At 47.3% G+C, this 17,718-nt stretch overlaps 2 protein-coding genes across 2 annotated transcripts in view; one reads left to right on the forward strand and one right to left on the reverse strand.

The window, feature by feature from the left end:
- Positions 1-452: 452 nt before the first annotated feature.
- Positions 453-2,621, reverse strand: LOC144160517 (uncharacterized). The gene is made up of 2 exons (XM_077691784.1): positions 2,259-2,621; positions 453-662 (listed from the first exon to the last, which is right to left on the reverse strand). The coding sequence occupies exons 1-2, from the start codon at positions 2,619-2,621 to the stop codon at positions 453-455; spliced, it is 573 nt and encodes a 190-aa protein (XP_077547910.1).
- A 10,992-nt stretch (positions 2,622-13,613) lies between these two features.
- The window catches only part of LOC144160518 (uncharacterized), a 70,579-nt gene continuing 66,474 nt past the window's right edge, over positions 13,614-17,718 (forward strand). Inside the window, exon 1 of the mRNA XM_077691785.1 lies at positions 13,614-13,763. Within this exon, the coding sequence (XP_077547911.1) occupies positions 13,614-13,763 (150 nt within the window). The remainder of the gene's footprint in view (positions 13,764-17,718) is intronic.

A 17,718-nucleotide genomic window follows, 5' to 3' on the forward strand; every position in this document is an offset into this window, starting at 1 on the left:
TCTTGTCCAGTTATAATTATCTCCCGTGAATTAAGGTGCGATGAAAATATGACTGCCCTTCTACGGAAAATGTCATGGAAAGAGAAACATTTTTTTAATTAACTTACGTAAGGAAAGACTCGAGTAAGGCGTTTGCTAGTTTTGTTCAGTATAAAGAAGCACAATGAGCTGTTTGAGTTTCTGCCTGCCTTGAAACTAAAGCTTCGTTATCAAGCCATCTGTTAGCATTTTCTCGACAATGATTAGGGCGTGTAGCAAATCCTTTAGAGAAACAGCGATGTGATCACAAAATATACTGTACTTGAAACTTGTTGAGTTGGGCCAGCAAAGGAGGAGGAGGAATAAACGTTTATTGATTCCTATAAGAGGAAAATTGAGAGCTGGATAATCTTCAGTGTAGTAGCGTTGATCATCCATGGTGGGTGGCGTCCCTAGTCCAGGATGCCATGGCACTAAGCTGCATGTCTGGCCCGGATCATCAGGCCGCGCTGGTCATCCAGAACCTCACTGGACAGGAGGGCCTCCCATTGCTCCGTCGGTGGCGCCAGGACCTCTGGGAGTTCTTTCATACCCTTGCACTCCCACACCATGTAGTAGAGAGTGTTGGGGGCGACGCAGAGTTGGCAGTCGTAACTGTACAGACTGGGATGAATCATCTGCAACTGTGGGGCGTGCGGAAAAGAGTTATTTTGGAGTCTTCTTATCTGCGTTGCTTCTTCTTTGGTGAGTTGTGGATGAGTAGGTGGATATTTCTGTCTGCTCAATCTGTAATGTTCCAATATGTCTCTGCAGAGTCGTGGGATAGTTGGGACCATCGGCGGCGGAGTGGCTTGAGCTGTGATGGGGGCGAGGGTAGTGGTTGTCTCCCGGTGGGAATGATCTCGGGCAGCTCCATCAGCCTCCATATTACCCTCTAGAAACTCGTTCCCCGGTGTCCACACGATGTAAATGTCCCGTACATCTTTTTATCCTTTAGCTTCAGGAGTAAATTAAGCGCTACTGTGGAGATGAGACCTTTCTGAAAATTTATGTAGGCTGTTTAGGAATCTGTGATTATATTCATGCGAGCTTCGCTTTCCGTGATCGTTGTAGTAGCGAGAGCAATCGCTTCTTCTTCTGCGCAGTCAATGTTTTCAGTCGGGATAGTTGTCGAGCTTAGTTCCTTTCCTTTGCTCTCGGTCACGGTTATCGCGTGTGCTCCATGGTTTGCGCTTATATATATCTTGCGGCGTCGATGTACCTCGTTCCACTTTCCTTACCATAGGCTTTTTTCGGTGCCTTTACCCTGGCATTTCTCCTTCCTTTTTGGTAAAGAGGGTGCATGTTGCGAGGGATATTTGCAACCGTGATGTAGGCCCTCAGACAAAAAGGAATGCGGCTTTTTTGGGTTTGGGAATCCAAGTTCACCTCATAGCCGAGACAGCGTAAAGTGGCGCGACCTGTTTCTGTGAGTTTCAGCCATTCAATTTGGCTAACCCTGTGGGCCTCCACAAGTTTCTCCCACGTATTATGTACCCCTAGTTGCAGGGGCTTCTCTGTTGAAGTCTTCACCGGGATACCCAGTGTCAATTTGTACGTTTGCCTCATCAGGATGTTGAGTGTTTCTTTTTCGGCGTTTTTTAGCCCCAAATATGCGGTACCTTGTGTAATTCTGCTGATACTTAATGCTTGTATTAATTGAATTGTATCTTCTTTCTCTAGTCCATGATTTTGTTCGCAACCTTCTTGACCAGGTGGGTTACCTGGGTGATGGTGCTTTTGATCTTGTGGAGTGTCACGCTCTTGTTCCGTCCTTTTGGAGAGTGAGGTCTAATACTCCCAGTGTGTCTTCTTTTGGGATACGGATGCTATGAAGCTTCACTTCCGGGTCTGGTGCTTCCGGTAGGGGTCTGCCTGTCGTCCTCTTTCTTAGTACCAGAAGTTCCGATTTTTCTGAGGCGACGGAAAGTCCACACTGCTTGAGGTCTGCCTTGGTGGGGTCTACGGCTTCGTGCAGGGAATCCTGCTGGTTTCCCATTGACGCTCTGGTTGTAGAGAACGTGAGGTCATCAGCGTAGATGGCATGCCTAAGACCAGGGATTGCATTTAGCTGTGTCGGGTAGGTTGATCAACGCGATATTAAAAAGTAACGGTGAGATCACTGAACCCTGTGAGGTGCCCTTTGCTGGAACCTGGAATTTGTCACTCCGAAGCTTTCCAAGGCCAACTGTTGCCGTCCGAGACTAAACGAAGTCCCGAACGTAGTTATAGGCCCTCACCTCACATTGCGAGTCTTGTAAGTTCTTCAGTATGGCCCCGTGCGATACATTATCGAACGCACCTTTACCATCAAGCGCCAGGATGGCGCTTTTTTGTGACGTGCTGAGGTTGTCAATGACCTCCTCCTTGATCTGTAGCAGAATACCTTGCGTCGATAAGTATGGCCGGAAACCGTACATGAAGTCTGGAATACTTATTTTGTTGTTGTGCTCCATGTGAAGGGTTAGGCGATCCAGAACCATGAGCTCCATGAGTTTTTCTACGCACGATGTCAACAAAATCGGCCTGAGGTTGGACAATCCGATAGGCTTGTTGGGCTTTGAAATCATGGTCACGTTGGCATGCTTCCACGGCGCCGGCATACTTCCACTCTCATACCTCGTTTATTCTGTTGAGAAAATCCTGCTTGATTTTTTCAGGGATGTTGCGGAGTATTCTGTTGGTAATCTTGTCCCCTCCTGGCGCAGTGTTCCTTGTGAGCTTGGCGAGCGTGGCATCCAGCTCGGCCCTGGTGAAAGGGGTGTCAATGTCGAGGTTCGGTACCCCTACTTAATCAGGGTGGGTAAGGGGTATAATTTGGTCTTGCTCACCAATAAGTTTTCTTTGCCGCCCTAGGGATATCCTCTTCAGTACCCGGGAAATTGTGGATGAGGCGCTCTATTTGTCATCCGGTCATGTTTTTGGATCCAGTGTTGGGGATGAGTGACTTCAGGATATTCCACGTTCTTTGGGTACTGAGTGTCCCCTGTAAGCGGTCACATAACTGGTTCCAGTTCTGCCTTCCCAGCTGGCTAGCGTACTCTTCTGCTTGCTTTGTTAAAGGCCAACTGCACTCAAATTTTACCTCGACCAAATTTATCTTTAATGCGTAGTAAGTACCCCCAGATTAACTGGGACACAAGTCGTAGCTCTGTTAAACGCCTAGTTAATCAGTCAGAAGCGTTTAAAAAAGGTCCGCCGCAGACCACGGTGCACCTGCCGGCGGATCGCGCAAACAGCCATGACGCGCCTGTGACGTTCCAACCGACGGGGACTTCTTCCTTTGGCCAGCCACGAAGCTGGAGAACCGGTTCAGCTCTGCTGCCCGTGCGCGCGTAGAGCTTGCGCGCATACTTTGTCCCGTGCTGGTGACCGTCCGGCCGCTCGCTGGACGACTGCAACGTCACTGCAATGGCCACGCTCTCTTCGGCTTGGGTTTCAAAATCGTCGATTTTTGCTGGCCGCTTGCGGCGTCCATGCGCGTATTTCAGCTGTTGTATTTTGCATGTTGCTTTCTTTTTAAGCAGACTATACGTAAATAGCGTTTTCAAGAGGACAAAATTTTGAGTGCAGTTGGCCTTTAAAGGAGCCATGAAGAGAAAACACAAGTTTGGTTCATTCGAAAGATTGCCTCGTTAGAACCATAACGACACCACTTATAACGCAAACTTCGCTCAAATAAGCTACATAATTAGGAAAAACGGGAATGGTCATGCGACCCACCAGCTCATTTCCCGCAACAGAACCTATGCCGTCACATGGGCTAAGCTCTGCGATTGGCGGAGGCCGGCAAAAGCAAACGCATGTTAGGCAGGGCTTACAGCTTGCATAGCGAGCTAAATGCCCGTGAAACATACTGCACATTCTTTTTATGACAAAGAACGGTGGAGTAAACGGTTGAAGGTCCGAACGAACTCGCAAGCGTGTGCGCCAATGCGTACGAAACTAGCGCGCCGGCCGAGCTCGACATCTCGCCGTCGCGCAGACGAATTTTCGGGTTCGAGGCTCTTCGGGGCCAACGAACCGTTCCAGCACGCACAGCCGCGACCTTGCTTCGTATCGTAATCCTTTCACAGGAGGTTGGCCGTCATATCGCCAACCAGCAAAGGTAAAAATAGAAACGAGGGGAGTAAGGAACAGCAAGAAGCGACGAGATAGTGCCAGTCGTCGCGTGAGTTTCGAATGGTGTTGGTTTGCTGCTGTCGTTACGAGCTCGTTTCCAGTTTACAACCACTGAAAACTTCAGTTTGTTCAGTTACGGCAGGGACCCTTACGTTAGCTCACTCCTGGAACATGCTGGCGCTCGTTGCCGACTTCGTCAAATCGCTCTGACCTTGGGGAAAAAAATGCCGTAAACACCGCGCATTGACGCTCGTATCTTTCTGGTCGAAGCAGAGAGCTCGCGCGAACGGCTTTCCATACACGACACCGGCCAACTGGCATAAGTGATACTGCTACTGAAATTGAACTATTATTAACCGTAATCAAAATACGGCACATACGTACCAGTCTATATTCGTCCGTCGCGACGGGGCTGACGAGGCAGCGGTGCCGAAGGCTGGGCGTTCGTCTGTTGTGGCTATCGCGGAATGGTCGCTTTCCCGTCCACCGCGTATCCCACAACTCTTGCCGCTCGTGCACTTAGAAGCATTGAGCGTTATTGTGGTGTGAGGTTGTTAAATGCAAGCCCGAGCTCCTCGGCGAGAGTTTTGTTCTCCGGATCAGGCGATTCCATGACTAGGGCTGCGGGTGCACTAGGTTTTACTAGTATTTTTAAAATGGCCGCCGTCTCGATCGACTCCCGCGTGTGGGTGCTATATGGAGTCGACATACTAAGTATCTGTTTCATGGACCGGCTCTATGACGCCATTGTACACGTCACGGAATGTTCAATTTTAGCGGGAGATTTAAAATTTTGGCTTAAATTGCCTTATTTATCAGTGAATAAAGCATCATTTGCTTCCGGGAAAGCGCTTGGGGTACTATGAAACACCTAATCTTTCGAATAAAACAAACTTTTGTTTTCTCTTCATGGCTCCTTTAAGAGGGCAATGTGTTTCTGTAGATTCTTGTTACACTTTTGTTTTTCCCACCTCCGTGTAAGGCATCTGCGAACCTCCCAAATATGTAAGAGGTGAGGGTCTACTTCTGGTTTTTGATCTGTTAATTGGATCTATTTTGTGAATTTGTTGGCTTTTTGAACCAGTTCTGTGGTCTATTCTTGAAGATCCATGTCTATGTTTATTGATTGTTGGTCATTTTCTTCTCAGAAGGCTTTCCAGTCTGTAATTCTTGCCTTTCCCGTTTTTGCGGGCGTTCGCCGATGGTCACTTTCCAGTTGAACAATGTAGTGGTAACTACCGAGATTCTCGACCAGTCTCTGCCATTCAGCATGCGTGATGCTGCTCGTGAAAGTGAGGTCACGGGTTGTGTCTCTCGACACACTGTTACCCATTCGGGTGGGGTATTGGAGATCATTCCACAGCGTAAGGCGGTGTTGTTGAGCCACGTTGGTGACATTTTCTCCTTTCTTTAATGACCTTTTTTACTCCCATGCCAAGTGGGGTGCAATTAAGTCTCCTACCACCACCATCTTGTGACCCGCGGTCAATTTCAAGACCATACAAAAAATCTTTCGAGGTCCCCCAAGTTTTCGGTGGGTGGCCTATAGATGTTCAATATGAACAGGCTCTGCATAGTTTTCCTGTCGGGTATGATCTCCGCGAGGGTGTGCTCGATCCTGTGCTGGATGGGGTGCAACTGTGTGGCCAACTGCTTTAGGGTAAGGATGGCAGTTCAGGTCATGCCCTCGGCTATATGCGTATCGTAGCCCGTTAAGTTAATGTTTTCAGCTTGGGTTTCCTGCAGAGCAGTGACATCTGGTTTCTCATTTGAGCTGAATTGTATCAAGTTTTGTTTTTTTACATCTAATGGTTCTGCATTTTCATTGCCAAATTTTGAATTTGGAAACTGTTCGAAATGGGGGCTTCGTGGTACCTGAGGGGCTACTCGTCATATTCAAGCATTTCCTCCATTCGAGCTTCTCTCCCAGAATAATTCTTTGGTTTCTTGCGAGCCTTATCTTTTGCATCTATAACCGTCACCCTTTTGTCGAAGTCTTCCATTTGATTCAGTATGGTCATATTTGTTTCTTGAATTTCCTGATGCGTCATGTGGATGTCCTGGATCTGCTCCTGGATCTGTTGAAATAGTCCTAGCACAGTTTGGTGAAATTCGGCATGACCGTGTTTAATTTGGGCCCGATCCTGCTTGATTTTAAGGGTTCCTTTATCTTGTATTGCTTGTTGTTGTCTAATATGCATTATTTCCTGCATCATGCTTGAGATTTGTTTGACCAATTCCTTGACCATGCGCGTGTTTTCATCGACGTTGCGTTTAAGGCTTCGAAGAGAGCCACCCTGTCTGGGGTGCCTTTACCGTCGTTATTGTTATCAGTAGGGGCTGCAACCAAAGGTGGAAAATTGTAATTCCAGGACATTGCTCTGTTATGTTCTCCACAGTGCTGATTCCACACTGTTGAAGGAAATCGGGTTATTGATCTCGATCTCAACCTTGATTTTCCTGTGGCCCTCGACTTGGAACGTGACCTAGACCTGGATCTAGATGAGGAGTATCTCAAATTGCCATCAAAAATAATGCAAAGGTTGTGCTGCTTTCCGGGTGGGCTGAGCCACAGCCCGTCCCCGAGGATGCCATGCCACCTTTCTGGAGCTTGGCCTGCCTGACATGTAGAGGAGGGGGTGCTGGCCGTAGTCGCCTCTTGCATTCTTTGCTGGCTGTTTCATGCGGCTGGTTGCACAGCTTGCATTGGTGGCAATCGTGATTAGCTTCGGCTGTTTCTTTTCCACATCTAACGCATAGCTCTGGCTTGGGCAACGGGCATGTGTCCTGTCGGTGACAAACGTTCCCGCATGCCCTACAAAAGTGAACTGACTTGCGGTATGGACGGCATCTGGTTATTGCCCCTAATACCTTAACGTAGAAGGGTACATGCTGTCCCTTGAAGTGGAGCAAAGCTGCCGACGAGGTCCCTAGCCGTATGGCGGATACTATTTCATGCCGCGGTGCGGTAATGTACTCCATGATGTTATCGTTCGTCAGCCAGTCGGTGATCCCAACCACCACTCCCGCGCTCGTGTTCGGTAAAGGCTTGAGGTATGGAACAAACTTGTATTCATTTGATGCTACCTGTAGGTGGGCAATGCGGGCCAGTCGATCCACAAGCTCCTCGGGTGCCGTGCTACCGAGAAGCAGGTTTTGTGTCCGCTGTACTTGAGTGGCGACCTGATTCACGAAATCCTTCAATGGCATGTTCATCGCCCGCGCCATGGCGATAGCGGCGTCCGAGTTCTTCCACTTTGCGAGTTGGAGTCCGGGCGGTGGACTGTACACAACCTTGTAGTCAATCTCCGGCAAAGGCGGCTACCTACTGGCAGTAGATTTCTTCCTCCCAGTTGCTGGATTTTCTTTCTTGCCTGAGGCAGTGGCTCCTTCTAACTCTTGCTGCACTGTGCATGACTGTAAGCTTGCCTTCTTCTTCCTTCTTCTTCCTAGCAGCGCCTCTTCTGTGGAGGTCAGTCAGCCACACGGTTTGATACAACGTCCTGCCGCTGTTTTCATCGAAGCTTTTTCGGGCGCCGCCGCCTTCTGCTCCCTCACTTGTGTCCTCTGGGCATTCTTCGCTCATCTGGTCGCTCTCGGAGGCCATCGCCCTCTACGCTGGCCACCGACAAGCGCCAAGCCACGCGACACGAGCGCGAGAATGCCACGCACCACGTCAACCGAGGAGCGATGGCCGGGTGTTCTTTTGATCAGGCTTAAATCGCTTCGTCCCGCTTGCTGGCCTAGAACTGGTGTAGAAGTACAAGTACCAGTCAGACTCCCATGTGCACCGGTTCCGTTTCACTTCGCGGTTGCGATGACGTCGCTGTCTCGTTGACTGCAGGCAAAAAACCAGGACAATGCTCGAAAAACGCAGGAGCCCATGCGAAGCGCATCCACACCACGCGGCCCCCTGGCGTTTTTTTCCGCCAGCAAACGTCAAATAAAAAACACCAAAATATCGTCAGACTGCAATCTAGCGTGAAATTGCGTAGGATCGAAAGCAACGGAAGAAGCCGCGACGTATGGCAAATTGAACTACAACCACGCTGTAAGAACTATTTAGGTAAGCGAACAGCTCATACGACGCGCTTCTCCGAGAATGCCTCAGGCGCCTCCTGCAAACTAATACACTAATTTGCCGGGCACTACTACAGCTCAGATAATAATGGGGTGCAGTGCATTTGGCAGGCATTCTCAGATAATGAATGGCAGCCTACCATTGTCCCTAAAGAGGAAAGCGCATAACAGCTGCATCTTATCGGTACTCACCTACGGGGCAGAAACTTAGTGGCTCACTAAGAAGGTTTAACTTAAATTGAGGACGACTCAGGGAGCAATGGAACGGAAGATGATAGGTGTAACGTTGAAGGACATGAAGAGAGTGGAGTGGGTGAGGGAACAAACACGTGTTAAGGTCTTATTAGTAGAAATTAAGAAGAAGAAATTTGTGTGGGCGCGGCATGTAATGCGAAGGCGAGATTACCATCGATCATTAAGGGTAACGGAGTGGATCCCTAGAGAAAGGAAACGTGGCAGGGCGCGGTAGAAAGTTAGATGGGCAGATGAGATCAAGAAGTTTGAGGAGATAAATTGGTCGCCGTCAGCACAGGATCGGGGTAATTGCAGATGTATGGGGGAGGCCTTTTCTCGGCATTGGGCGTATGCAGGCTGCTGCTGCTGCTGCTGCTGCTGCTGATAATGATGATGATGATAATGATGATGACAAACTATCTACACCGATCAGTATTCCTCACCGAATCGCCTCTTTTGTGGCACCCCCGCCGTCTTGACCACTCTACGCGGGCACGTCCCCAAGATCTCTTCGCGTTTGTAAATGGGGATGCGCAGTGGGAGGGTGCGCTGGGCAGCTGGGACATAAACGTGCAAACGCTTCTGGTCACTAGGGCTGCCACCATCGCCGCCAGAGTTATTTCGCCGGTCAACACACACCACTAAACCAGATGACTCAACAACAGTGTTTCTATCTCTCTCTCCTCCTGAGAAAGAGAAACGGTAGGGGCGCGGAGCTAGCGACCGTGCTTGAACCCACCTATGCTTTCGCGAGCATTTTTTTACGTTATCTACTGCGGAAAGGACAACTTGCTAACAACTGATTTTGTTTAACTCGATAACTGCTGTTTCGGGAGGCTGAGGGACGTGGCGGTGTTTTCTGCCATTTGTCAATAGTGGGTAGAAGTCGTACCAAGAAAAGTCTCGCTTTCCAAGCCGCCGGCCGGCGAGGCGAAGCTCAAGGCACGGAGGCCAGCTATACAACGCAGAGATCGTGTACTTCAACCAACAAAGCGTATCTGTTAAAAGATATTTGCACCGCATTTCGTTAAAAGGCATGGTCCGCGAAGATAATGGTCGTTGCCTAATGCCGGGCAAAACGAAGAGACGGACTTCTTAATTGGTTGGATTGGAAAAAACTTTTATTGGGCCAGCGGTTAAAGCCTTCTTAAGGATAATTCACCTTGCACCTTTACGGGAGTACCGAGCTATTTGCCGAAGATCAAATCCTGGATAAGTAGGTAGGACGTGGAGTTTTGATCGTTGCCCCTTCCGCTGTTGTATGTTCCCGTAGCAGTAGCATGGCCATGCGCAGGCTGTGCGAGGAATTAGAAGCCACTGATCACAACTCGGCTAATGTAGCCTAAAAAAACGGGAATACTGCTGAAGTGAATACTTCCCAATGGTCGCCCTTGGACAAACTGTACCTCTCAGCTTCAAAACTTTTCCTACCTAAGCTAACGTGGGCGGTGTATCCCACCGAACCGGTGGATGCATAAACGTCGGTTTTAATGACGTTGCTGTGAAGTGTAGCACGCGTGATGAATTCTGTCTATTTGCAAGACTTTTGCACATGTGAAAAGCGACGTTGTTATACAGGTGTTTGTTTTGGGCCATGCGCCTTAACTAAACCAGCATCCGATGTTCAGAGCGTAGTAAAAACTAGAAAAAGCATATTCCAGTATTTTTTTTAAGTAGTTGCTTCCACGTTCGTTGTATAGGAGCTCTGCTGTAAAAATGTTTAGTCTGTTAATAAGTGACTATGCCATTTTTACACGTTGTTAATACAATTGTTTATCGTAGGAAAGGCTAAACGATACAGTATTAGTAAAAAGGGACAGATTTGTGCCATGTGTGGACAAAGAAGTGGCCTCAAAACACGTGGGGGACAATATTTGCAAAATATTAGGATAATAATTAAAAAATTAATTAAAAAAACTCCCACTCTGTACAGCTCAGTAGCGTTTTTCTACTGGTATACTCACACTGCAACTCTTCCGACAAATGCGGAAGGAGTAATATGGCAGAACGGCCTATCCACTACATTGGTGTCCGCAATGACTCAACTATGTTGAAAGTTCTAAATGTGCAAGAGTGATGGATTGAGAACAGAAAAAATGAAAACTGCTTACTGGTATACAAAGCCATTAGTTTTAGAAGGAAAGCTTTCTACCTCTACAAGCCAACGTTTCTTCTGCTGCGTGCGGGACAATGAACTCCCAAAGCAGCGGAAGCTGAAGCTGGGCGGGGGGGGGGGGGGGGGGGGGGGGGAGAAAGGGAGGAGAAGGGGGGCGGAGGGAGGGTGTAGGGGGGGAGGTTTCACTCATGGAGCACACTGTAGTTGGCGCGGTGAATTACCCAGCGTTCCCCGAGCAGACGTGCCTGCTTGCCGGCGGGGCGTGTCAGTGGTACGTTTTTGTCGTCTACTTTCGCAACGGCTGTCCTGTTTTGGCGCAGCTTCGCTCCCTTGTGCGCTTGCTTCTCACGGCTTGGTTAACTTGTTAGACAGCACCTCCTGGGTAACCAGAACCCGACGGAATAAAGCGGTCGTACGGCAAAGATACGTTAAGGATTGGTTTGAAGGGCGGAAAAACAAAATGTAGAGACCACATACAGACATCTGGCCGCTAGAGAAACGCTACCTTTTGCGCACTGCTTGCCAGGAATGGGCGTCGTTTTCTAAATTGATGAGTACGAATTCGGTTCGGTTTTAAGAGGTATTACAAAAAGCGGAAGGAGCAACTGGTCCTGATAAATAGCGACTATAAAAGTACTGCCACTTTCTCGCAATTCTCAAACTTACTAATTTGACTAGTTTAAATCGGTATAAATAAGAATCACTAAGCTCACATGCCAAATTGTTTCGGTGTATGCGGTTGCGTCGCGCTGTGGTGTAGCCCCAAGCTAGCACATCAGGATGGCTAGGTACCGCTGTCTCACTCTTCGAAAGACGCTCCTCTCCTTTTTCTCTCTCCCGACTCATGGCCGGGCGACAGCGGCGGCGTCCGCTGCTCTAGCCCGGCCGTGGCCGACGCTGCTGCGTTCGGGACGCCGCCCCCGCGAATTCCAAGTAACGGCTAGCAGAATCTCCGGTTTCATTCGTTGTAGCGCAAAGTTTTTGAATTCAAGTGACGTTGCATGGGTGTATGTGTCATTTAAAGCTTTGCTTTCCAATCACCTTCACAGCGTGGATTAAAGCCGATTTTTTCTTTCTGCATTTACTTAGTCCTAGCCATATTTTATCGGCTATTATAAGGCGCTTTCCTGTTCAAAGCATACACGATAATTGATGTATTGTGCGCAGTTGCTGGTCAGCAGTTGGGTACTCTGCTGATATTGTAAAAGCCCCAGTGAAAAGAAATAATATATTTTGTATAAATATTGCCAACATTTTAAATAGCTCGAATATGGTTCGCCATAGTTTCCACGGAAGTCTGACGTAGCGCGCAGCAGTCAACATTGTAGTTATAAGTATAATTCCAACCGCAAGTTCAGTGATTTCAAATTCTAGTTCGTTTTATAATTTCGTAATAGAAACACAAAGGCACTTCTTTGTGATACGAAATAACGCTTCATGGAATTGTTGTTGAACAGATCAAGGCCGTTCCACTCAGCCTGTACCCAGTGGAAAGTGCAAAGCAGTAATTCATTATAATAGGTGGTGGCACAGCTATCCGCTCACTACTACCACCCTCACGCTCTTCGCCTCAATGTGCACGGCTGTCTTGCTGAATTGAATGGAGGTTTGCAGAACGCATTTCAAATTTCCCGCTTTTGCAGTGCTCGCGCGCCTCCTTCGTGAAACAGCGCCAGCTGGAGTTCTGGTCTTTTTGTGCTTGCTTTTTTCCCGCACTTGCTGCGCCTTACTACAGTGCACTATAAGAAAAAGGTGTGTCCCTCGGGGAAAAACCAATCAAGGGTCCGGGCCCATTTTGCTATGAAGCAAAAATGTATGGAGCACCGGCATTCCCAAAAGAACTCCTGTACGTTGGAGCCTACACTACCTAAACGTCTTTACACCAAGGCAACATTATGCCATCAAACGAAAAAAATACGACTATTTGACGCAATAAACAAAAAGAAATTCAACAAACAAAACTTATGAGGCCACCTGGTGAACAACGGCCGCCAGGGACGCTGCTTAAAACAAGAGTTCCTCAACAGAAATTTTCATCGCAAACGGGACCCACCGACCAGCCCTGAGAGACCCACCTGGCGGTTCTAGTTCACCTTATACTTACTCGCAGTTTGGAACGCGCCGTTTTTTTTCTTGCACTGCCACTTTTTTTGGCTTTTCGTAAAAACCAACCCAACGAGCGTTCCTAACTAAATGAATGTGGGGGCTGCCGGTTAACCGCCTATATTTTGCTTCAAATGTACCGGCAGTTTGCGCTAAACAACGGGGAGATGTATGACAACCGCCAGGGGTTCACTGGTTTCGGACGGTTATGACTATATAAACCGCTTCTTATTCGAAACCTGTGTGTTACTCACCTTCGGTCGGTTATCTCGCTGCGCCGCCTGATTCCGGCAGTCGCTTGACATATAGCAGCGTTACAGCGGGCGAGCTACGACGAAACACGAGAGCCCCTAAAGTGCTTTTCCCTCAACTATTCTCGCTGGGGCAGTGAACCTCCAATAGAGCTGTTAATGTTTCTGTAGGTGAAAGCTGCTTAGTAAAAAACACAGTATTAGTGCTTTACCTATGTTTTGTAAGACGAAACAGGAGTTGTAAAAATAGTCGCTTGGGTTAGCGATATTCACCACTACGTCGTTTCGCACAGGTTTAAGATTTTTGTATTCTGCCTGTTATAAGTTGTATAAACGGCCACTAACCTTCAAGAAAACAATTTAGGTGGCTATCATCGACAATATTGTATTCTGTAAAACTAGAATATATCAACCATACCCTCTTCGCAATCAGGAGCGTTATTTACCAAAACAAGTCTATAGGGTGTTTTCGTTTTTTTCTCTCGTAATGTCAATTTCACTTTCCTTCAACTAATAATATTACAGCGTTTGCAAATAGTGATAGAGCTTTCTGTTTTATTTCTGTGAATAATTAGCGGCCGGCCACTCGCTGCAAATGCCAGTGCAAACACCACAAAGGTTAAGCAGTCAAGGACCAGGACCAAGTGGCCCTCGAAGCTATGGTACACCCTTTGGAGAGGGTGGTAGTGATGGCTCAGGCGGACTCTTCGGGGGAATCCCTGACGATCGAGGACTTGGCACCGGTTTCGGAGGAGCCGCCGAGAGAGGCGGCGGTAGCGGTAGTCCTGGAGGCCATGGCAGCTTCGGCAGCGACAGCGGCCGGGGCCGCACAGGACCAGGTACGCTGTAAAATGGGCATTGCGCCCCAAAAGTCGCGTTTGTGTGCGCCGACAAAAAAAATCTCGTGCTGCTGTCGTCTTTTTGAATGTTTATTATGGACACAGATAGATGCGATGGACCTTTTACAACATGTGAATAATACTACCAATTGAATTAGAAGACAGTTAGGCTAGAAGTTGTTCTCTCAAAAATAGAAAGGCACAGAGAGCAAGGGTTTTCCAATAAAGAGAGGGAATGGCAACTTAGTTTCTGGCATATTTGGTATGTCTGATTTATGTGAATGATGTGCGTTTGTGATACAATAGGGTGATTGTTAGATATGGCAGTTACAGACGTAGGATGTAAAAGGGCACCGTAGTTAAAGCCTATCTCCACGTCGTATGAGAAACATAAATCCAGCTCGTGTAGCTCAAGCGAAGTCGAATTAAAATACCAGCTCAAAAAGCGGTATATGTTCTTGCAGACATTTTACTCTTTAAACAGGGTTAAGTCCTCAAACAAAAGCGGCTCTGCTGGTTTGGAGTGTTGGCGCATGTCTGACATGAGAGAGAGTCTAATAGTTACTCTGCAATTTACGGCCGGGCCAAACTCCTCCTTTGAGTGCTTCTACTCATCCTTTTGGAGGACACGAGTTTACAGGCATTGTGTAATGCTATTATAAATAAATTAATTGGTAGAGGACACAGTGGTTTTCGACATTATAAAATAGAAGAAGATTTTTAGGCATCAAGCTAGAAGTGTGAGCATCTTGCTCTGTTAGAGTATCTCGAAACTGGGGAAATGATAAAATAAATCCTCCGAATAACACCCATAGAAACAAAAACAAAATTAGTAGCTTCCTAGTAAACAAATGACTCGTCAAAAGTCTCTAGAAAGAAAAAAAACAGGCACGTTTGCAAGCTCACAACTGGTACTAAGCATTACATACCCATTTCTCTCCCAAAAGTCCATAGAAGAAAACACCCAAATAGGCATAATGCAGGGCACAATTTTGTTTTTGTGCTCCAACCAAATACGCCATGGGTAATATTGTAGTTTAAATAGTATTTAATGCACAGGACTATTTTCCCATCGCCATGCCGACACGAGATTTTCAAGTTCTATCTATAAAAAAATTTTGCAAACCGTTTTCTTTGGCATGAAAAAATCAGTGGCTGGAATATAAATAGGTTCATTTTAATTTCACTTGGAATTTCAGGGCACCTTCATCTTCTAACTAAAAAAATTGAGCCTTCGTCAAGTAATGTTACTGAAAACGAATAATAAAATTACGACTTTATTCTTCTATTGTTTTTATTGAATTCAATTTTAAAAGTGTTTTGGGAGCAATATATTCTCAATAATATTGCTATTACAATTTTAACCAACTAATAACCCCACACTGTCATTCAGCAGCAACAAAAACGTCATAAACGTAGACAATTTTTAAAAGGAAACCCGGCCCTATGGGAACTGCATGTTTGGCACAAAATGTTCCGTAGCTCTTGCGCACCCACGAAGATATACGTACTTGGCTGACCCGAAAAATGTAACTTTTGAACCCCAACCGCAAGGCATATGCGCTTACTACTAACTCAGCGTCCGTTTAATATCTTTAGAGTCTCTGCCACGATGTCCTCACATGTAAACGCGCTGGACGAGAATTCACGAAGTCACGGTCTCTATATTTGTCCTCATAAAATTCTGGTGCTAAAAGCGCCTTTCGCACGTACTTTTGAATAGTGGTTCCGGTGGGAACTTTCAATGCAAAAAAAAAAAATGAAGCCTTCAATCGGCTGCGTATAAATGTCTGCAACTCTTACCGGGGCGTGAGCGCCCTGCACGCCAAGGAGAAAACATTCTTTCTCGTGGGACGGAAGTCCCACGTTTTTGAACTTAGCCATTTTTGTACAGTCTCTCAAATGCAGAGTCGTGAGGTTTTTACAAATCATAAAGAAGGAGGCGTGGATATATGACGAAGTGTGATTGAAGAAGCAGTTCGTATACTTTCCATCATAGAAGGCGCGGGCCCGCTGTTCGTATGCGAAGCCAGGTTACCAAGGCTTTGGCTGGTACAAAATTAAAATTGCCATTGTCTAATGTGTCATTCTTTATTCTAACAGTAACAATTAGCTGTTACGAATACAAAGCCTTATGTTCTGAAGTCGTTCAGGAGGATACTTCTAGCCTGGAAATTATGCGCATAATCTGATTCAATCGACCTTTCATTATGCATTACTTGTTCTTAAAATCGGGTTTCGTGCGGTGCAAAGATTATTTTATTGTGAGAGAAAACGTACGGCATTAATTACCCTAAATTTCGAAAAAGTGGTGTCTCAATATTCGGATAACGAAACCTGACAAAGATTTTGATTGCCTGCGGGTTGATGTTACAGAAACACAAATTGGCTTCGCCGCCTACAGACCACATTGGCTTAATATGGGCGTAAGTGCGGGCGTTACGTCCCATATGCTCCTACCCATCATGTGGTTGCGGATTGAGGCATACGGAAGCGTGGCGCACCCATTCGGTGTGCGACTGAATGACATTAGCCCTACCGTTGCACTTTGAGGTTTATAGCCATCCCCCTGGACCAGCAGCTTGACGTGCAATAAGTTTAGATTTCAGTGGCCGGGCGTTGTGCAGAGTTTTCGGGTCACTGTTTAGATTTCAGTGGCCGGGCGCTGGGCGCAGTTTTCGGGTCACTGAAGGTTGAGGCTGAACTGCATAGACATATCGGTGGGTTGTCCTGTGACAATGACAGCAGCGGCGCGACGTTCACAGACAATTCACTAATTACAGTTTGACAGCCGGTCACCGTACAGGTGCTATAAAATTAAACGGAGCACGAGAGCTGTGGCCAGAGCGGGCAAAACTGCATTCAAGGGCGATCTATGAATAGATACGCCGCAGATAGCGAGATGCGTGGACACATCCGGCTGGCCCACCTTGATGTTCTGACACTCGCCTTATACCGGCTCAAGCGAAGCCGCTCTGCTGCCATCCCTGCTTGCCAGGGGTGCCTCCAATACTTCGTATCAAGCTGGGATACCCTACTTTTTAACATACTTTAGTGAAGTTTGTGTAATGAAACCAATTTTTTTAATCAACTGACTTCTGATCGGCCCGCCTCCGCAATTTCCTTGAGCGCCCAATAAATCTATGAAAGCAATGCAGCCAATACGCGCATAAACTGCGCTTTTATACATTTTTATGCGTTTCCTTGAGCCAAGTATGATTATGACCGCTGCTCTGGAATGATTCGCGAGTGTATCAAGCTCATGGCAGAGCAAACTTGCCGCGGAAATAATCGCAAGCTACGGCAGGCACGTGGATTCCTATCGAAACGGAACCCCTACGCCACTGAAGAATTGTTTTCTTCCCGACGCGGGCAAAGAGGTTTGTGCATGAAGCATTCGATGCGCCCCTAGAGAGCAGCGATGGGCGAAGAGAAGCGAGACTTCGCTTGAGCCGGCGATAAGGTGAGCATGAGAACATGGAAATAGGCCAGCCAGATGTGTCCACACAGCCTCGCTATCTGCGGCTTATCTATTCATAGATCGCGCTGGAATGCAGCTTCGCCCGCCCACTCCGGCCACCGCTCTCGCGTTCCGTTTAACTTTTGGAGCATCTGTACACAGTTCTCACGTACCCACTGAAAGGTATTGGTCAGGGGCAATTATTACGGCAGACGCAGACTCAGGGACAATTCAACAATTCCCCTGAAGAATGACGTAAACATACCCCCCCCCCCCACCGCACACACACACACATGCTTAACAACTGGCAAACTATGATGACGCCACTCGTACAATTGCAAAAGCTTAGGAGCCTCTGCAACTCTTCCACCGTCATCGCCGTTTCCTGTTACGGCTGATCGTTTGGTCAAAGCGCTCTTATTTAATATAGTCTAGCACCCAAATCCAAAGGTAGCCATAGAGAGTGCTGTAAACTGAAAGCAGAAAATGGTAGCT

The sequence above is a fragment of the Haemaphysalis longicornis genome, unplaced genomic scaffold, assembly GCF_048455015.1.
Source record: "Haemaphysalis longicornis isolate Haplotype H1 unplaced genomic scaffold, Haemaphysalis longicornis Haplotype H1 scaffold_101, whole genome shotgun sequence".
NCBI classification, from domain to species: Eukaryota; Metazoa; Arthropoda; class Arachnida; order Ixodida; family Ixodidae; genus Haemaphysalis; species Haemaphysalis longicornis.

What these genes read in the sequence shown, in the direction of transcription:
- LOC144160517 (XM_077691784.1), bottom strand. Translation starts at nt 2,621, where the DNA reads ATGCCGGCGCCGTGGAAGCATGCCAACGTGACCATGATTTCAAAGCCC. An exon ending in TACAAGACTCGCAATGTGAG is followed by an intron (nt 663 to 2,258) that starts GTGAGGGCCTAT and finishes CACGCCCCACAG; the next exon opens with TTGCAGATGATTCATCCCAG.